The following is an 18,829-nucleotide window of genomic DNA, read 5'->3' as shown; positions in this document are numbered from 1 at the left end:
ATAATACTTGCTTCTTTCTGGTATTCTCTTAAGTATCTACAGAGGTAAATATTGAAATATTTACTCAAACTAATTTGGTGGTATTCAACAGAGTTTGAAAATATTTATGCCCTTTGACCACAATATATAACCCTATCCTAACGGAAGTAATCAGATTCAGACAACATTTTAGACAGAAAGACATTCTTTCATAGAAATTACCAAAAACAATCTAAACATCCAACAATAAAAGAAATGGTTAATTACAGTACATCCCTATGATGGAATATAAAGCACAATAGTTATGTTTGTGAAAAACAGTTTAATAATGTGGTAAAATCCTTATATTAGGAAAAAAGCAGGATAAAAACTGCAAATGTTGTTTTCCATAAAGACAAAAAGAAGGGAGAGATAAATGGGGAAATAGATATTAGAAGGAAACATGCCAAAATTATAATAATGCTTATCTCCAGAAAACAGGATTATGTGTGATTGTTATTTTATAATTTCCTAAATTTTCATAATATCCCACAATGGCCATATATTACCTTTATAATAAGAAAAAAATTATTCATAGTAAATCTTAAAGCTAAAGGAATAGTGTTTTAATACTGCTCTCAATCTCTTTATACCAGAAAATCATAATGGTCTCTTTTATTATATTCTGATCATGCTTCATAAAAATAGATAAAAGGACTTCACAGGCCAGGTCTGAAAGAAATCAGGTAAATGGAAACTTAGATTTAAGATATATAATACTGCTCAAATTTTAGCTTGTATAAAAACTATTGGAAGTTTGGTCAGAAAGGCAGATTTCTGAACCTCCTCCCACCCCCAAATTCTGATCCATTGACTGTGGGGTGGAGCTTGAGAATCTTTCATTTTTAACAAATTCCCGAGTAAATGCTATGTTTAGTTTCTACAGATCATACTTTCAAAAACACTAAATTAAAACATGTTCACAGTCTGAAATTAAGTGATAACTCTTTCCTGACAGGCCTTCAGAGCATAATGCTACTAAATACTGCTTTGCTAGCAGTAGGGGCAACGGTGAACACTGAAAAATTTGCTAACAATTTCATAGCTTTTTTCAAGATATTGTATCTCAGGGACTAAATTAACCCTTACCTGCCCTGTTCAGATAGGTCAAGACTATCTCATTCCAAAAAATGAAAAACTGAGTTAGTTAGAATATTTTAAAATGCCGCAGAAAACCAAGTGGTACCGAATCTGGAAATTAGTACTACAGCTCCTAGCTTTTGTTGCTATGTAAAGTCAAAATGTGACTATCCATTCATGATGGTAATTGACTAGAAACATTAACCCAAATAACAAAGTTAATGCATCATCTTTTCATGAGGAAATGAGAGGAATAGATAGGTATTAACATGTCCTTACTCTTTAATATTTTTCTCCTCCATTCGTTTAAAATGAAAAAAAAAAAAAAAACCAACAGAAATTCAATTAGCCTTTACCATAATAGGATCTTCCAACAAAAGTTCCAACATGACATATTCAAATTATTTTTTTCTATTCAATCAGTTTCTTTCCTTTTCTAAAAGCAGTAGCAAGAGAAAGCTGGGTTCCCTCAAAGGATGATATCTAAACTAAAACCCCTATTAAAAACTGTTACTATGTTTTGCTTATGAAATCATAATTATTATATTTAGCCTAAGAATAAGAAAGTAGGAAAATATCTTACTTCATACCTTTAGGCATGTATTATTTAAACATAAAATGTTTTCTTCCCAAAGTTTACTGCAACACAATAAGTACTCGGGGAATCAACATGAGAGCAGGGTTGTGACTTCTAGTTTTCCAAACACCCATATTCTTAGTATTTAAAAATAGACTGTATTATTTTATGCCTGATCTGTCTAGGATCTCAACAGAAATATTAAGAATAATCTTTATTACAGAGTGGCAATTTTCATGTAATTGTCAGTTACTCTTTTATGAATTAAAAACAGAAAGATATGATTCATATTTCCTAAAATATATACTGAGAAACAAACACCAACCTGCAAATTCCATTCACTTAACAAACATTTATTGAGTACATACCAAATGCCAGGGACTATGCCAAAGGCTATTCCTACCCCCAAGAATCATCAATAGATGAAAAGAGCAAACACAACACAACCTGTGTTGACCACCACTTAGCTAATTAGAAAAACATTGTTAGACAAACCTGCATTTCAGATACTCCTAATATATTTGGGCTTGTAACCAAAAGCACAACACAGCACTGATAGTCCCTGTCAAAATTCTTAAAAGGTTGTCAAAAAATTGCTTCTATTAGTAGATAAGATTCTTCTGAAGAGAAAAAGTTAAATCTCTTCCTCCCAGAATCATTTGACCTAACATCCAAACCAGTGAACTAACAAAAGAAACTAGTATGACTGTCCAATGAATAATGTCAGGCTTAACTAATTTGTAGATGGACTTCAATCACTTTAGGATAAGCAATCTCTCCTCTATCAACTAATACCTCCCTTCTCTTTCTATCTTGGATTCTTAATGCAGTTCCTTAAAAAAAAAAAAAACACTCCAATCTCATCTGGATTATGATAGTAGAAAAAGGTATCCACCCACATGAAGACCAAGCTAAGGTTAGAGTACCTTTAGAGTCTAGGCACAGTGGTGGTCGGGAAACCAAGGAAGCGTTGGGAGGAACCAAGGAAATCAAGAGGTTAACATTTGCATGGGGAGATTCAGGGCAATAGTAGTTTTATCAGGGCCATAGGTATATTTTTAGCATGATCCATTTTCCCTCACCTTTAACCCTGAAAAAAATCTGTCTTTAGATAGCAGAAAACTCATAGGGATTTGGGTACTGACCTGCATATCCTTTCCTCAAGAGCAACTGCTAAAGGAAAAAGCCCAAATTAGAATCTAGGTAGGTCTGGGAAAACATTTACCTAGAGGCTGATCTCTTCTTCACAACCTTGTGGGGTAATGACTGTGGGCCACCAGGAAGGCAATTTCTCAAAAAGTAATTAACAAAATCCAATACAGAAGTATATTTTATATCTACTTTCAACAAGATGCTTTCATAATAGGTAAAAACATTTCATATTGCGTTAACCACTCATATTTTAAGTTCATTATTTCCCAAACTTAATTATCCAACTATCCTTTTCAGAATTCTTATATCTACATTGCACTTGTACTATTATTTACCTAAAGCAGCCTTTCAACTACTTATTTTTTTGCCCTATCCTTAGCAATAATATCTGTGAAATCAGTTTTGAGGTGTTACATTTTTCTAATTTAGAGAATTTTTTTTGTTTCATCCAAATGTGTGTGTTTAATTTTTTGGAAAATTATTTAATGTTCATCTGCTTATACTCAAATTATCTTGCATGGGAAACACTCCCTTGGTACATATTTCATTGAAAATGCTGGCTGAGATCTGTGGAAATGGGGGCAGGGGCTTTGGGGGGAGAAAGCTATACTAATTATGGCCCACAGGGTGGGAGCAAGATTGAGTGAAAAGGGAAGGACTCAACAGCCATAGGTTAACAGAAAGACACTTGAAAGACAGAGCTTAAAAGAGGAAAAGGGGAAAGAGTGCCAAGGACAATCAGAATTTATTTTATGGCTTTGCCTATGCCCCCACCTTACCAGAAGCCTTCAATACTATTATAGGTGCTTGTACTACAAAGTATGTATAAGACCTCAGGCTCCAGAGTAGATACCCATATCTAGGAACAGGGCCCTCAATACATGCACAAATTGTGAGTCCCCAACAGTGAGGTAGGTATAATCTCCATTTACAGATGAGGAAACTGAAGGTCCCTTTCTCAATGTCACTACGAATATACAGCAGAACTGGTGCTTAAACTTAAGTATCTTGTATCTCTGTATCACTGTGCTACATCAGTCTCCTTAAACCAGCAAGGAGCAAGAAGCCAGTGATACAGAAGCTTTCTAGCTACTCTTTGAAATAATAAAAGACCACCTTACATTTTCTATAAGAGGCAGTATAACAGTTAACAGGACGGAGTCTGGAACAAGTGCCTGGGTTCAAAACCTGGCTCCACCATGTGCTAACTGTAAACTTGGGCAAGCTTTGCCTTTCTGTATTCAATTTGCTCACCTATACATTGTGGTCACTAATAGCACGTATCTCCTAGGATTATTTTAAAGACACTAATAGTATCTACCTTACAGAGCTACATAAAGAACCTGAAACATCACCTTGAAGACTGAAAGTGCAATATTGTTTATTATTATTAATTTACTGACTGCCCTCTAATTATCAGGCACTTTATATACTACCTGATTTAAGCCTTCCAATAACCTATGAGATAGGTACTATCAGTTCCATTTTTCCTTTGAGGATATTCAAGCTCAGAAAAGTTAAGAAATTTATTCAATTCTTAAATTCGCAAGTGACAGATTTAGATCCAGGCCTAACTCTAACCACTCTATGAGATACTGCCTCACAACGTTTTCAAGTTTCTTACTCAGGTATTTGGAAAGTCACAGGCACCCCTTTGAAAAGACCTAGGCTTCTTTTAAACATCGATATAAAACACAGATTTTAAAAAAATCAATTCATACACACACACACACACACACACACACAAAGGTACTAAATTGGTTATCATGGTTCTCAACATAAGAAATGTCCAGATATCCCATTAATTTAGGGCATGGTCACACATATCAAATACTGAAATACAACCTTCAATAATGGAAAGTGTTGGTACTGTTTCAAGTACTAATTCCTTATAATCTCAGCACGTGAGCAAATTCAGAATTTAGAAAAGTGATTGTTCCACCTGTTAGATGGGATTACAACATCTTGCGTCTGGTGGCTGACACTTTAGCCCTGGACTTTGCCTTGGCTGTACAGGCATAGGAGGGACTGGTTCTCAAGCTCTCCAACTGCCCCCAAGAGGTTGATCCAGGAAACTGAGGAGAAAAGTCCAAAGTTGTTTTCGCTGGCAGAGAGATTCAAGCCAGCTGGGGCTCGGCCTCCTATTTTGGAGCCCTCTTCCATCTGTGGAGCCAATTGCTCAGGTCTCCTATAAGCCACATTGCACCCAAAGTGCCACTAACGGGCCTTAAGAGCCTTCTTTGGCCAACGAGGTCAAATCTCTGGGCTCAATGCTCATTAAAACCCCACTGAACGCAAAATAAGCCACTAGTTCAAATCCCACCCTGCTTTTAAAAAATAGGAAATGCCACATCAAGCTCTCTGGTCCACCTAAGTAGCCTAGGTAGATGGCCGTGTTTCCAGCAACTGGACGCCAGGGAATGCCCCCCACTGCTGGCAGCCCACAGCGACTGTCCCTCCCCCCGGGTCCCCTGCCTGAGCAGTCCCATACCCAAGACAGGTCAGCCAAGGGGCAACTGCCACTCGTGCGACCCCACAGCCCCCGTTAAGCTGAAGGGGAAGAAGTCCCCGCAATCCCACCCCTCCAATGCTCCGCGGCTCCAACCACCCGGCTCCCGCCCCCCAAGGCACGCGCTGGGTTCCTGCTCGGGAGGTCTGTAGTCGCGAGGGCGAGGGTCACAGCCGTGGCGGGAGGGAGGGAGAGCGAAGGGACCCAATCTTGAGCGACCCTAAGAGGGTTGAGGAACGAGAACTGGGAGGGGCCAGGTCGTACCTGCCGAGCCGAGACCCGCCGCTCCAAATGACGCGCCCGCAGTGCATTATGGGGCCAGGGAGTGGCCTTTCCTCGGGGCAGCCCCACGTCCAACGTGGCTGGCGCCTGGCGGGATCAAGCCCCGCCCCCTCCCTTCGGCCCGCCCAGGCCAATCAGGGTCTGTGGGAAGACACATTGGCCCGCCCCCTCCCCAGGCCCGAGGTTGTCCCGCCCCGTTCCAGGAAAGATTGGCAGCGTTTCACGCACCTGCGCCAAGACGTTGCAAAGTCCTCTGGTGACAGCTAATGTTGTCCTTCACAAATGAAGCTAATCTCTCCTGCTGGTCGCCGGTATCTGGAGTCAGTTCGTCTCTCACGCGGCCACACAGCAAACATTATCCAAGGAGCGGGGGGAAAAGCCCTCTCTGAGTGAGCAAGAAAAGGACTTGTCCCATCTATCACCACACAAGCAGGCACCTAACCTTGGCAAAGAAATGCCAGATGCAGACCCTACGGGCCCTTTCACCCTTTGCCTGGACATGCATTATTAAATAAACACTTGATGACTGTACCACGTGCCAAGCCCGGTGTTGGGCATTGGGTTACAGGAAAGAACATAACACTGAATGGAATCTAAAGTGTAACAGGAGCAAGAGATGTTAAAGCATAAATCATTACATAATTATAAATTGTGATCAGTACTATGAAGAAAAACTAGTGGGTGTGATGATGAATTAATTTTGGACTATCAGGGAAGATATTTTTAAAGAAGTGTCCAGGTATATGAAACAACCTTAAAGGATGTTTCAGGCCAAAAGAACATTAAGTGTTAGGTGGTTGGGGCATGAAAGAAATTGGTGCGTTCTAAGAACTGAAAGGAAGTCAATGTGGTTGAAACGAAGGGAGCAAGCTTGGGCTGAGATGAGACAGAGGCCAGACCATGCAACCTCTTATTGGCCACATAATAGATTTTAGACTGTATTTTGGAATGTATCCTAAGGTTAATGGGCAGCTAATATAAAATGTTGAGTAGAATCTGATTTACATATTTAAAAGCTCACTCAGCCTATTTGTGGGGGATAGTTTGGAGGAGGGCAGGAGGTGTTGCTGAAAGGCCAGTTTAGGGGCAGTTACATTAGTCAAGGCTAGAGATGATGGTGGCTTAACCTAGGGTAATGGCAGTAGAGACAGTGAGAGTTAGATAATTTCAGGACATGTATAAATGAGAGGTGGAATCTAAGGACTTGATAATAGATTGATTTTCTGGGAAGAGTAAAAAAAGGGGAGCATTAAGAATGACTCCCTAAGTAACTAGATGGATTAAGAAGGCTTTTACTGATTCAGGGAACATAGAGGAGCAAATGGTTTTGGATACAAGTTTGAGATGCTTTTAAATGAGGTGTCAAACAGATTCGGATGTTTAAGTCTGGAGGTCAGAAGAAATGGCTAGACTAATTATATAAGTTTGGTGGTTGTTGGAATGGGTTAACCCAGTAATTCCACTTATAGGTATATATGCAATAGAAATGTATTCATATGTTAACCAAAAGACATATATAAGAATGTTAACAGGATGAGCAAATTTTAGAATATTCATATAGTGGAATAGCACACAGGAAAGAGAATGAACCTTTTACAACTACACACAAAACATGGATGAATTTCACAGTCATAAAATTGAACAAAAGACGCCCGACACAAAAATTTTTTTTATATTATTCTACTTGTATAATATTCAGAAACAGACAAAAATAATATATGGTAATAGAAGTTGGGATATTGGTTATCTTTAAGTGGTATTAAATTTAAAAAGGGCCACTAAGGGGGCTCCTGGAGTTCTAATACTGTTGTTCTTGATCTGTGTGTTAATTACACCAGTAAGTCCAATTAATGAAAATTCATCAAGCTATACACTTAAGATTTATGCAATTTTTCAGTATGTATTATATATATATGTATATATATGTGTGTGTGTATGTATTTTTTTTTTTGAGAGAGAGAGTGTGTGTGTGTGTGTAAGCAGGGGAGGCGCAAAAACAGGGGGAGAGAGAGAATCCCCCAAGCAGGCTCCATGCTATCAGCACTGATCCCAATGTGGGGCTCAAACTCAAGAACCATGAGATCATGACCTGAGCTGAAATCAAGAGTCAGATGCTTAACTGACTGAGACACCCAGGCACCCCTTATATATATATTTTTTAATCAATAAAAATTTTACATTTTTAAAATGTTATGGGTGGGGCATCTGGCAGGCTCAGTCAGAAGAGCATGCAACACTTGATCTCAGGGTTGTGAGCTTTGGGTGCCATTTTGGGTGTAGAGATAACTTAAAAAAGTGGAATCTTAAAAAAATAAATAAAACTGATATGAGTGATGTAGCCATCAATAAGTTACTGGTACCAGATAACCTTCCTATCACAAACAATAGAAAAGTGGACCAAATCTATGAAACAAGTGTTTTCAAACACTGGACAATAGGTACAGTAAGACTGTGATACTGGAAAGAAGGAAAACAAATAAGATGAGGCCAAAGGTTTCCCTAGATTTCTTTCTGGAGGTATTTACCTAAGCACGGAATAGAAGAAAGCCAAACGGAATACAGTTCTCTTGCAAAATGAGGAGAGAGAAATTGGAATTAGGAGAGATTCAGGCAACTTAAATCTGCAGGGCAGAATATCAGAGAAAGAGCTCCAGAAATATGCATAAGGGTCTACATGAATCTTTAGTGTAGGTTTAAGGATAGACTTCATGAGGCTAGTTAAATAACAATTACTGGGGGAACTATAAGCTGAACAACTACTAGAACTTAAGTAAAGTTTAGAAACATTCAAGTTCTGACCAATTGGAATGAAGAAACCTTATTAAACACCTGGCGTATTTGCTAGGGATACCTCAGAAAGGCCACATTTTAGAGAGAAGGCTAAAAATAAACTAGCCCAACATTAAAGGCTATTCTATCCGTTCAAAACAAAGCTGAAAAAGCTTATCTGCAAGTAATTAACTACTTGCTTGAATGAAACTTAATCTTTAAATAAAGACAAAATCCAGGCACCAAACCAGTAATACCTAAAATGTCCATTATTCAATAAAAAATTACTGTATATGTGAAGAAGTAGGAAAATGTGAACAGGAGAAAAATCAGTCAATAGAAACAGACCCAGAAATGGTGAAGATGATGAAATTAGCAGATAGGAACTTTAAAGCAGGTGTTATAAGTGTGATCAAGAATTTGAAGAAAGACCTAAATGTAATCAAAACAATGAATCGGAACCTCTAGAGTAGTAAAATATAATATCCAAAATGAAAATTTCATTGGATGGGCTTAAAAGCAGCTTAGACACTGCAGAAGAAAAGATCTGTGAAGAAAGAAACTGTTCAGAAGAATGAACTATAACAAAGTGCAAGGACAAGTAAACTTGAAAATAAAATGGACAGAGCCTTAATAACCTGTAAAACAATACGTATGTTAGTTATCTAACATATGTGTAACTAGAGATGCAGAAAGACAGGAGAGGAGATTTTTTAAAATATGAAGAAATAATAAAAGTTTTCTAAGACTGATAAAAAATATAAACCCATAGTTCCAAGAAAGAAAAACAACCCCAAAAATGATAAACACAAAGAAATCCTTACCAAAGCACACTACACTCACACTGTTAAAAACAATACTAGGGGCACCTGGGTGGCTCAGTCTCAGTCAGTTAAGCATCCAACTTCAGCTCAGGTCATGATCTCAGGGTTCTGTGAATCCGAGCCCTGCATTGGGCTCTGTGCTGACAGCTCAGAGCCTGGAGCCTGCTTCTGATTCTGTATCTCCCTCTCTCTCTGCCTCTCCCCAGCTTGTGTTCTGTTTCTCTCTGTCTCTCAAAAATAAATAAATGTTTAAAAAAAATTTTTAAAGAAAGAAAATACTAGAAAAGATCACAGAAAAAGCCACATTCTATATAAGGAACAGACAACAATCACTACTGACTTCACATCAGAAAGAATGTAAGCCAGAATATAATAGAATAAAATCTTTACAGTCCTAAAAGAAAACCTCTGTCAATCTAGAACTTTATATCCAGCAAAAATTATTTCAAAAAATAAAGGTGAAATAAAGGCACTTTCAGACAAACAAAAGATGAGAGAATTTGTTACTAGCATACCTGAATTATAATAAATGCTAAAGAAAGTTCTTTCGATTAAACAAAAATGATTCTAGATGGAAATTTGAATTTACACAAAAGAAACAAAAACTGTCAGAAATGGTGAATAGGGGAGTTAATACAAAGACTTTTCTCTTTTACAATTTTCTCTAAAATATAAATAATCATTTAAATCAAACACAGTAACCAGGGCGCCTGGGTGGCTCAGTCAGTTAAGCGTCCAACTTCAGATCAGGTCATGATCTCACAGTTTGTGAGATTGAGCCCCACATGGGGCTCTCTGCTGTCAGTACAGAGCCTGCTTCAGATCCGCTGTCCCCCTCACTCTCTACCCCTCCCCTGCTCGTTCTCTCTAAATAAATAAATAAATAATAAACTTAAAAAAAAAAAAAGAATTAGCCACTATCGGCTTACCTAAGCTCTTTAAAAAAAAAAAAAAGTAACAATGTTTTGTTAGGTTTATATCACATGAAGAAGTAAAATACACATTAGCAATATAAAGAAAAGGAGACTGGATATAAGGATACTATGACTGGATATGGGATACTGGTATAAGGTTCTTACACCATACCTGAAATGGTATAATTTGAAGGTAGAATGTGATATTTTAAAGATCTGTATTGTAAGACAAATGACTACAAGGAAAAAGAAGAGGTATTTAAAATTTAATCAGCCGACAGAGGAATTAAAATCAGAATGCTATAAAATACTCAATCCAAAAGAAAGCAAGGAAAGAGTTAAAATGGAACAAAGAACAGATAGATAAAAACCAAATAGCCTGGGCACCTGGGTGGCTCAGTTGGTTAAGCATCTGACTTTGGTTCAGGTCACGATCCCACAGTTTATGAGTTTGAGCCAGCAGTGAACTCTCACTGTCTGTGCTGACAGCTCATAGCCTAAAGCCTGATTCAGCTTATGTGTCTCCCTCTCTCTCTGCCCCTCCCCTGCTTGCTCTCGGTCTCTGTCTCTCAGCAAATAAATAATAAAAAAATTTTTAAAAAAACAAATAGCCTATATGACTGATTTACACATAACACATATTGAAAACTATATTAAATGCAAATGGTCTAAACTCTGCTTTAAAAGGCAAATTGTCTTATTGGATTTGAAAAATTAGTCAAGGCCCAACTATATGCTATCTACAAAAAAATTCAGTTTAAATATAATGACATAGATCAGTTAAAAGTAAAAAAAATGAAGAAAGAGGGTTGCCTGGGTGGCTCGGTCGGTTAAGCATCCAACGTCAGCTCAGGTCATGATCTCACAGTTTGTGAGTTTGAGCCCCACATCAGGGACAGCACAGAGCCCACTTTGGATCCTCTGCCCCCCCCCTACTCTCTCTTTCTCTCAAAAATAAATAAACATTTTTTTTAAAAAAGAAAAAAACCCCAATCACTAATTTAAAAAAAGGTGAAGTAGTTATATTAGTATCAAAGTGAACTTCAGAATAAGGAATATTATCAAGGTTAAAGAGGGATGTTTTATAATGATAAGAGATTTATTTCATCAAAATAAGCACACATCCTAATAGAAATGCATCTAATAACAGAGCTTCAAATACACAAAGCAAAAATGGATAGAAGAACTGAAAGGAGAAGAAGGCAAGTCCACAATATAGGTGGAGATCTCATCACTTTCCCTCAGTAAGTGAGAACAAGTAGACAGAAAGCCAATATGGTAATAGAAGACATGAATTAGCAACCAACTTGGCACAACTGATATTTATAAAACGGTTCACCAAACAACAGCAGAGTACACATTCTTTCCTAGCCAAGATAGACCATATGTTGGGCAATAAAAATAATTTTTTTAATTTTTGAAAATGTTTTTATTTATTTTTGAGAGAGAGAAAGAGAGAGAGAGAGAGAGAGAGAGAGAGAGAGAGAGAGAGAAAGCAGGGGAGGGACACAGAGAGAGAGCGAGACACAGAAACCAAAGCAAGCTCCAGGCTCCGAGCAGTCAGCACAGAGCCCAACACAGGGCTCGAACCCACAAACTGTGAGATCATGACCTGAACCGAAGTCGGACACCCAACCGACTAAGCCACCCAGGTGTCCTGGCAGTAAAAATAATTTTTAAAAAACATTAAGCAAAAGAAACCAGATACTAAAAAGTACATTCTGTATTTGTCCATTTACATGAAGTTCTAAACAAATACAACTAATCTGTAGTGAGAAGAAAATCATAAAATGGTTGCCTCTAGTGGCTGGGTTGACTAGAAAGGGGCATGAGGGAATTTTCCGGAGTTGGTGATAATGTTCTCTCTCTCTCTCTTTTTTTTTTTTTAAGAAATTTGAACTTTTCTTTGTTTTATGTTTATTTTTGAGAGAGGGAGAGAGAGAGAGAGAGACAGAACATGAACAGGATAGGGGCAGAGAGAGAGGGAGACACAGAATCCAAAGCAGGCTCCAGGCTCTGAGCTGTCAGCACAGAGCCCGATGCAGGGCTCAAACCCATGAACTGTGAGATCATGACCTGAGCTGAAGTCAGATGCTTAACTGACTCAGCCACCCAGGGGCACTCTATCTTGACAAGGGTTTGGGTTGCAGGGATGTATGCATTTTTCAGAACTCATTAAATGGTATGCTTGAGACTTTTGCATTTCATTGTATATAAATTTTATCTCAAAAGTAAAAAATAGCATAAAAATATTAAAGTCTATTTAGCAATTCTGAAACTACTTTCTGCATTTTCTAGGTCTCAGCAAATGGGTAAATACATTGAGGATAATGCAAGCCAGTTTCCTCACATCAGAGAAGGTAGTTAAAAATAAGGGAGTTATCTAAAAATAAGGAAGTTATCTAAAAATAAGGAAGTTACTTAAAAATAAAGGAATTACTTAAAAATAAGGGAACATAGTGCCATTTCCACTGAAAGGAACCAGAGATCTTGGTGGGGGGGGGGGTGGATTTCATCTCAGTCCTGAGGCACAGAAGGAATAATGTGAGCCTGTACCATCTTGTGTCAGAAAGCAAAGAAGTACCAAAGAATGTCAGGACATAGGAGCCAGCTTAAAGGAATTCCCACGGATTCAGTCTGGGACATTATAAACACCAATCTAAACAGTGATTGTAATATTTTATAACGCATTGACTGGAATAAAAGTAATGAGTTAAACAAATAGTCCATAGTCCATACACATAAATTTAAATAATAAATAAACACATTTAAAAATAAGGAGGGAAAGCTTTTCCTGATAGTAGAACACCAAGTAATAAACACCAAAGGAATGATGGAGTTAGAAAATCATGAACAGATGCCAATGCCAACATTACTAGTCAAAAGTTGAATGAGGGACAGCATATTTATCCATTCTCAAAACATCTCCCCAAATTGCCTATTAAACAATGGAACAACCAGGAACCTTACAGTAAAGAAGTCTGGTAGACAATGATAATGACAATGCTAATTGCAATAAGCTAAAAGTCAATAAAAATCTAACCAAAGGTTCTGGGAGGATTACAAAGGGATAACTGACTGAGCTTGAGAGAAGCAAAAAAAAAAAAAAAAAAAAAAAAAAAAGTTTGTTTTACAAAAAGGGGTGATGTTTGAGGAGACTTACAGGAAGAAGAAAAGTGTATCAGGCAAACTGTGGTGGGGCATGGAGAATTTAGATATTTAGATATAGGCATGTGGAACAGCATTAACAATTTAGGGAACTGCAAGTGATCTCCTAGTGCTACAGTGTGGATGGGAAATGAAGCAAAAAGAAAGGCCAGACTTCAAAGAGCTGATATGCCAAACTACCAAGTTTGACTTTTTCCTGCAGTCAATGGGAAGGCACTGAAGGATTTTAGGCAGAATAATAGTAAATGCATGTATTCTTAAAGAAAGAAAGAAAGAAAGAAAGAAAGAAAGAAAGAAAGAAAGAAAGAAAGAAAGAAAAATAAACCTTAGTGTTTTAAAAATAAACACATTCTAGAATGGTACAAAAAAATGTCTAACTATAAAATAGCTGTAAGAAAATAAAGATGGATTTGGCTTTGAGATAAAGAAATGTTTCTATGCATAAAAGCAATGAAGAAACCACAAAGAAAAGGATTAGAAGATCACATCAAAGTATAAAGTGTCTGTACATGAAAACAAATAAATGAAAATTCAGGCAACAAACTGAGTGAAATATATGCAACATATGACAAAGAATGCCAACATACCTCATCAAAATAAAAAGCTTCTGCACAGCGAAGGAAACAATCAGCAAAACTAAAAGGCAACCAACAGAATGGGAGAAGATATTTGCAAATGACATATCAGATAAAGGGTTAGTATCCAAAATCTATAAAGAACTTATCAAATTCAACATCCAAAACACAAATAATCCAGTGAAGAAATGGGCAAAAGATATGAATAGACACTTCTCCAAAGACTATATCTAGATGGCTAACAGACACTTGAAAAGATGCTCAACATCACTCATCATCAGGGAAAAATACAAATCAAAACCACAATGAGATACCACCTCACACCTGTCAGAATGGCTAAAATTAACAACTCAGGCAACAACAGATGTTGGCGAGGATGCAGAGAAAGAGGATCTCTTTGGCACTGCTGGTGGGAATGCAAACTGGTGCAGCCACTCTGGAAAACAGTATGGAAGTTCCTCAGAAAACTAGAAATAGAACTACCCTACAACCCAGCAATTGCACTACTAGGTATTTATCCAAGAGATACAGGTGTACTGTTTCAAAGGGGCACATGCACCCCCATGTTTATAGCAGCACTATCAACAATAGCCAAAGTATGGAAAGAGCCCAAATGTCCATCGATGGATGAATGGATAAAGAAGATGTGGTATATATACACGATGGAGTATTACTCAGCAATCAAAAAGAGTGAAATCTTGCCATTTGCAGCTACATGGATAGAACTAGAGGGTATTTGCTAAGCAAAATTAGTCAGAGAAAGACAAATATCATATGACTTCACTCATATGAGGACTTTAAGATACAAAACTTCAAGATGAACTTAAGGGAAAAGAAGTAAAAATAATATAAAAACAGGGAAGGGGACAAAACATAAGAGACTCTTAAATATGGAGAACAAACAGGGTTTCTGGAGGGGTTGTGGGAGGGTGGATGGGCTAAATGGGTAAGGGGCACTAGGGAATCTACTCCTGAAATCTTGTTGCACTATATGCTAACTAACTTGAATGTAAATGAAAAGAGAGAGACAGAGACAGAGATAGAGACAGAGAATTAGGAACATGCCCATTGCAAATGGGCAAGGGCACTAAAAAGATAATTCACTAAAGAATTATAAGTGGTCAACAAACATTTAAATGGTAATTAAATGGGGAAACATCCCACTTTTCTAGAAGGAGCTGTATTTCAGAGTAAATAAGTAGTCCCAGTTGATGAGAGAAAGCGCTACTTAATAGAATAATAAAAATAAATATAACAGAAGGGATGACAGATTTATAAAATCATCACTTTCAACTCAAATGAAAACATTGATTTAGGCAGAAATTAGCCAGGTGGTAAAGTCAGGAGGTGAGCGGTGGATGGACAAAGGACATTCTTCTGATGCCAAAATATACCACATAGATTACTGTTCAGTTGCAAAGGGGAAAACCCACCCATCCAATGAAGTGGAAAGGTTGCTACCACTCTAATCCCAGGTCAATCTGAACATCCCCAATTGACTGTAAAATGTTATAGCTCAGCCACCTGATGTGATGCAGTAAGAAGTGCACATCACCTGTGATACATTCTTTCCAAAACAATGTTTAGCTTGAATCTATCATATCGTTACAGCTAGCTCCCCATTCACAAAAAAACACACAAATTTTAATTTTTTAGACATAGATAAAGTTAAAAAAAAAGTCATCATTTAACCTTTTTAAAAGAATCTTCCTCTTACTATTTTAATGGGTATCTTCCACACAAACTTTTTTTTTAACGTTTATTTATTTTTTTTGAGACAGAGACACAGAGACAAGCTCTGTGTCTCTCAATAATAAATAAACATTAAAAATTTTTTTTTAAAATGAGATCACATTCTACATCTTGTTCTACAACTTGATGATATTTCATGGACAATCCCTCTTCCTACCCCATCTGTCACTATCTGTGGATTTACTTCATTCTTTTTCACAGTGGCAGATGGTAATACGGATGTATGGTAAGTTATTGAATCACTTTCTATTAATGGATGTTCAGGTTCCCTTTTCATGCCATTACATATATTGCTATCAGAAACACCATCAAATGTACATCTATGTGATGTATTTAGGTTGGACAGATCCCTTGAAATAGAATTTCCTGGTTAAAGGGCATGCCACATTGCTCTAAAAAATCCTATACTATCTTATACCATAACCAATAATGTGTGCAATTTTCCCACATCCTCAAACAAAGCTGGATTTGTATCATCAAGCTGTCTCATTTTTTCCAGTTTGAATAGTGGGGAGGGGGTGGAAGTTTACCTCATTGTTAAGCTCATAATTTTGATATTATTAATGAGGATGGCAATTGTTTTATATGTTTCTTGGAAAAATGTGTTTCATCTTTTATAAACTGCCCATTCATCTGTCTCTTTGCCAAAACAATCTATGAATAACTATTAGTCTGATGAAATCCTGGATTTAAAGTAGCTTTTTTAGGGGTACCTGAGTGGCTCAGTTGGCTGAGCTTCTGACTCTTGATTTTGACTCAGTTCGTGATCTCACAGTTTGTGGGTTTGAGCCCCATATCAGGTTCTGCACCGACAGTATGGAGCTTGCTTGGGATTGTCTCTCTCTCTCTCTCTCCCTACTTCTCTCCCCCTTCCCCATTCTCTCTCTCAAGATAAATAAACTTAAAAAAAAAAAAGTAGCTTCAATTATTACAACCTCCATTAACCAAGAATAAAATGTCTCCTAGACCTTTGTTATTAATGTGTGTCTGTTTGGATCCAAAAGTCCAAAAATCTTTTTGATGTTCTCCCTTTAAAAAAGTAGACTTTGGGGCACCTGGGTGGCTCAGTCGGTTGGGCGTCCGACTTTGGCTCAGGTCATGATCTTGCTGTCCGTGGGTTCGAGCCTCGCGTCGGGCTCTGTGCTGACAGCTCAGAGCCTGGAGCCTGTTTCGGATTCTGTGTCTGTCTGTCTGTCTGTCTGTCTCTCTCTCTCTCTCGGACCCTCCTCCGTTCATACTCTGTCTCTCTCTGTCTCAAAAATAAATAAATGTTAAAAAAGTAGACTTTCATGCCATACTTTCCAGATAGTTATATTATCATAATCTTCCAGGTGGAGAACCAGAGCACGACTGTGTTGTACTCATTTAGAGTCACAAAATGATTCAGTGGCAGACATGCATCTCAAATCCATCATTCCATCTTATTTTTCAATTATGCTCCCCACACTTTCCTTCTCCAATTCACTCCCCACCAGTCTCATTTACTGGAATAAAGAGCCAGTTAGTATTCATAGGTTTTATTCAACACATAAATATGTAAGTTCATGAAAGAAGGAAACGATCGCACATAAGCTATAAATTATTTCTTATTCCTGTTTACAAATAATGTTTTAATTACTGTATACTTCTTGGCTATAGGAAAAATGACTTAGAAATAATTTCCCCTCCAACCAAAATTCAGTAATATATATGTTTTAGTACAGTGGTGCTTGCACAGAGAAACCTCAATGTGACATTGCTGCTGTAGTTTAAGGAGAAAAAAAAAAAAGGTAAGCTGCAAGGAAAGGACTTTAAACTTTTATTACAGGAGAGGGTTTTAGGTAGGGGAAGTTCTCCAAATCCAAAATACTGTTTCCCTAACAGCTATAAATACATCCGTCATTTCTTCACCGCCCCCATACAGCAGTGACCTTGTAGGATAGATGCAGTGAAGAGAAAAACCTATTTCAGAAATGAGGAGTTAACCATGTGGTATAACAATACCTCTTCTTTAACCATTTCCTGGGGACTATGAAATGTCGCTATTAACACGGATAAAAATGATTTAAAATAACAATTACCATTTGTTTATTATATGCTAATTACTTTGCACTCATTTTGTTTTTCTAGCAACTCTGTGCCTTAACTATTATAATTAAATTATTATTTTATAGGACTAACTAAGCCTCAGAAAACTTGGCCATGTTCCCACAGTTAGTGAATATAAGAACCAGGATTCAAATCCAGGCTGCTGACTCACATGCTGGTTCTTTTCCCTGCGAAGCTTTGCTGCCACAGCACCACAGGTGGTTCTGCAGGGGTGATGGCAGACCGGCTGTTTTAGACTTGTCCTCTTAGGACACTGCACATGTCACCGGGATCCAGCCACGTCTGGGTTTTCCTTTCAGCTGTGCAAGTTCAGAAAGTCTGTGTTGTGAGTTGGTTTATCCTGGAGTGGAGTAAAATACCAGGCCATGAGCATCCCAAGCAAGATCTAGCCAGGCACAGACAAAATCCACAGGTCTGTGGAGGGGAGAAGAAATAAAAACTAAGGAGGGCACCGAGATTGGAGACAGAAATACCAAAGCAAGACAACATAAGAGGAGATGTGAAGTCCATGCCAAAGATCATAGCAGTCTATTATTGAAAGCCACATAATGGTATGGTCAAGATTCTCCCGTGGCCAAATGGCAACCAGGGGCAATAAGGTCTACAGGAGCTTTAGCTTCTCCCACTTGGGGAGAAACCAGCCTGTGCAAGTCTGGAAGCTAGCTGTGAATGAAAGGCAAACTGTGGGCTGGGGCTGCAGAGCAGAGGGCAGGTGCAGCTTTTTGAGGTGGCCCAATTGACTCAGAGGGGCAGCCATACTAGAAACTAAGTTGTTTCCTGACAAACTTAACAGAAGACCATAGGGGAGGGGAAGGGGGAAAAAAGGATACAGAGAGGGAAGGAGGCAAACCATGAGAGACTCTTAAAAACTGAGAATAAACTGAGGGTTGATGGGGCGTGGGAGAGAGGGGAAAGTGGGTGATGGGCATTGAGGAGCGCACCTGTTGCGATGAGCACTGGGTGTTGTATGGAAACCAACTTGACAGTAAATTTCATATTAAAAAAAGAAAAAGAAAAAAAACCTAAGTTGTAGGTTACTTCGCCAAGCACACTCAACTTCCCTTTCCAGCCTGTTTCTGACTTATATTCTTGGAAGGATTAGTTTATCAATTACATGATCC

The 18,829-nt window shown here is 38.0% G+C and overlaps 1 protein-coding gene across 7 annotated transcripts in view; it reads right to left on the bottom strand.

The window, feature by feature from the left end:
* SEC22A (SEC22 homolog A, vesicle trafficking protein) overlaps window positions 1-5,714 on the bottom strand; it is a 68,405-nt gene extending 62,691 nt beyond the window's left edge. For 3 of the 7 annotated variants that reach the window (XM_027061007.2, XM_027061010.2, XM_053220948.1), the window contains exon 1: window positions 5,601-5,714. In XM_027061007.2, the coding sequence (XP_026916808.1) occupies window positions 5,601-5,647 (47 nt within the window). In that variant the 5' untranslated portion in view covers window positions 5,648-5,714. Of the gene's footprint in view, window positions 1-4,769; window positions 5,241-5,318; window positions 5,528-5,600 lie in introns of those variants that run through there. The other 4 variants (XM_027061008.2, XM_027061009.2, XM_053220947.1 and 1 more) reach the window with 4 other exon arrangements.
* Between the last annotated feature and the right edge of the window lie 13,115 nt (window positions 5,715-18,829).

The sequence above is a fragment of the Acinonyx jubatus genome, chromosome C2 (genome assembly GCF_027475565.1).
Source record: "Acinonyx jubatus isolate Ajub_Pintada_27869175 chromosome C2, VMU_Ajub_asm_v1.0, whole genome shotgun sequence".
In the NCBI taxonomy this organism is placed as follows: domain Eukaryota; kingdom Metazoa; phylum Chordata; class Mammalia; order Carnivora; family Felidae; genus Acinonyx; species Acinonyx jubatus.
This window is presented reverse-complemented; position numbering and strand designations above follow the sequence as displayed.